Source organism: Daktulosphaira vitifoliae, unplaced genomic scaffold (genome assembly GCF_025091365.1).
Source record: "Daktulosphaira vitifoliae isolate Bord-2020 unplaced genomic scaffold, ASM2509136v1 Scaffold_1, whole genome shotgun sequence".
NCBI classification, from domain to species: Eukaryota; Metazoa; Arthropoda; class Insecta; order Hemiptera; family Phylloxeridae; genus Daktulosphaira; species Daktulosphaira vitifoliae.
This window is the reverse complement of record NW_026099572.1, coordinates 49947781-49948694: the sequence shown is the minus strand read 5'-3', so window position 1 is coordinate 49948694 and position 914 is coordinate 49947781. Positions and strand designations below refer to the sequence as shown.

The 914-nt window shown below is 32.2% G+C and overlaps 1 protein-coding gene across 1 annotated transcript in view; it reads right to left on the bottom strand.

Annotated features, from left to right (window-relative positions):
• LOC126895131 (putative polypeptide N-acetylgalactosaminyltransferase 9) overlaps positions 1 to 480 on the bottom strand; it is a 6664-nt gene extending 6184 nt beyond the window's left edge. Inside the window, exon 1 of the mRNA XM_050666655.1 lies at positions 312 to 480. Within this exon, the coding sequence (XP_050522612.1) occupies positions 312 to 315 (4 nt within the window). The 5' untranslated portion in view covers positions 316 to 480. The remainder of the gene's footprint in view (positions 1 to 311) is intronic.
• Between the last annotated feature and the right edge of the window lie 434 nt (positions 481 to 914).

Here is a 914-nt window from a genome sequence, read left to right as displayed (position 1 = left end):
CCCATACTGTAAATATTATTACATATATTCTAGCTCAAAAATAAATTATTTTCCTCCAGGGCTAACATTATTGCTGATTCACTATCGCTGTAATGTAATTTTTAACTATAATTCGAAACAATGTCGCACTGCTATGTGCCGAGCTATGGCCGCGTTTTATTAAAAATATATTTTTCAAATGCCACAGCTAATTTTACGCATACCATTTGTAAGCTTCCGGGGTTAATTAACATCGCATGATATATCAATCATTGTCATGGATATAAATGTTAGAGGAACAAAATCATTTACGTTAATAATGAAGTACTTACGCATATCGGAAAAGTCGTCAACTAGAATGATTTCTCTGATTAAGTGCTCCGGTGATCTGTCCAAAACAGAGTGAACTGTACGCAATAAAACGGACCACGCTTCGTTGTGGAAACACACGATAACTGAAGTTTGAGGCAAGTTGTCTAAATACCTTCCAGGTTTTTTGCACCTGAAAATTAAAAATAAAAATAATGAGTTAAATTATAAACATGTTCTTTTAAATAACCCACTTAATTATCAACACTAGTGTAATATATATATATATATACAGTGTAAAATTACTGTTTTGTAATCCGGATGAACGCTAATAATTCTCCAAAGCAATGAATATCAATTTACCTAGTTATGGATGCGTGAACGTCTCTGTCGTTAACTGTTCCATTAGCCTTTGACACTATCCTAACATACTAATAGAATTTTACCCTATCAATACAGATCTATGGATAAAATTACCCAAGAGACGTCATAGTAAGTCCCGAAACAAATCTGTCTACTGTTTTTTAAAGATTACTGTAAAAATCAAACCTAGTTTTATTTCACTAGTTTCTTGCAGCATATGATAGTCCTAAAAAATTGATCAAATTTGAAATGCATACTCGAAT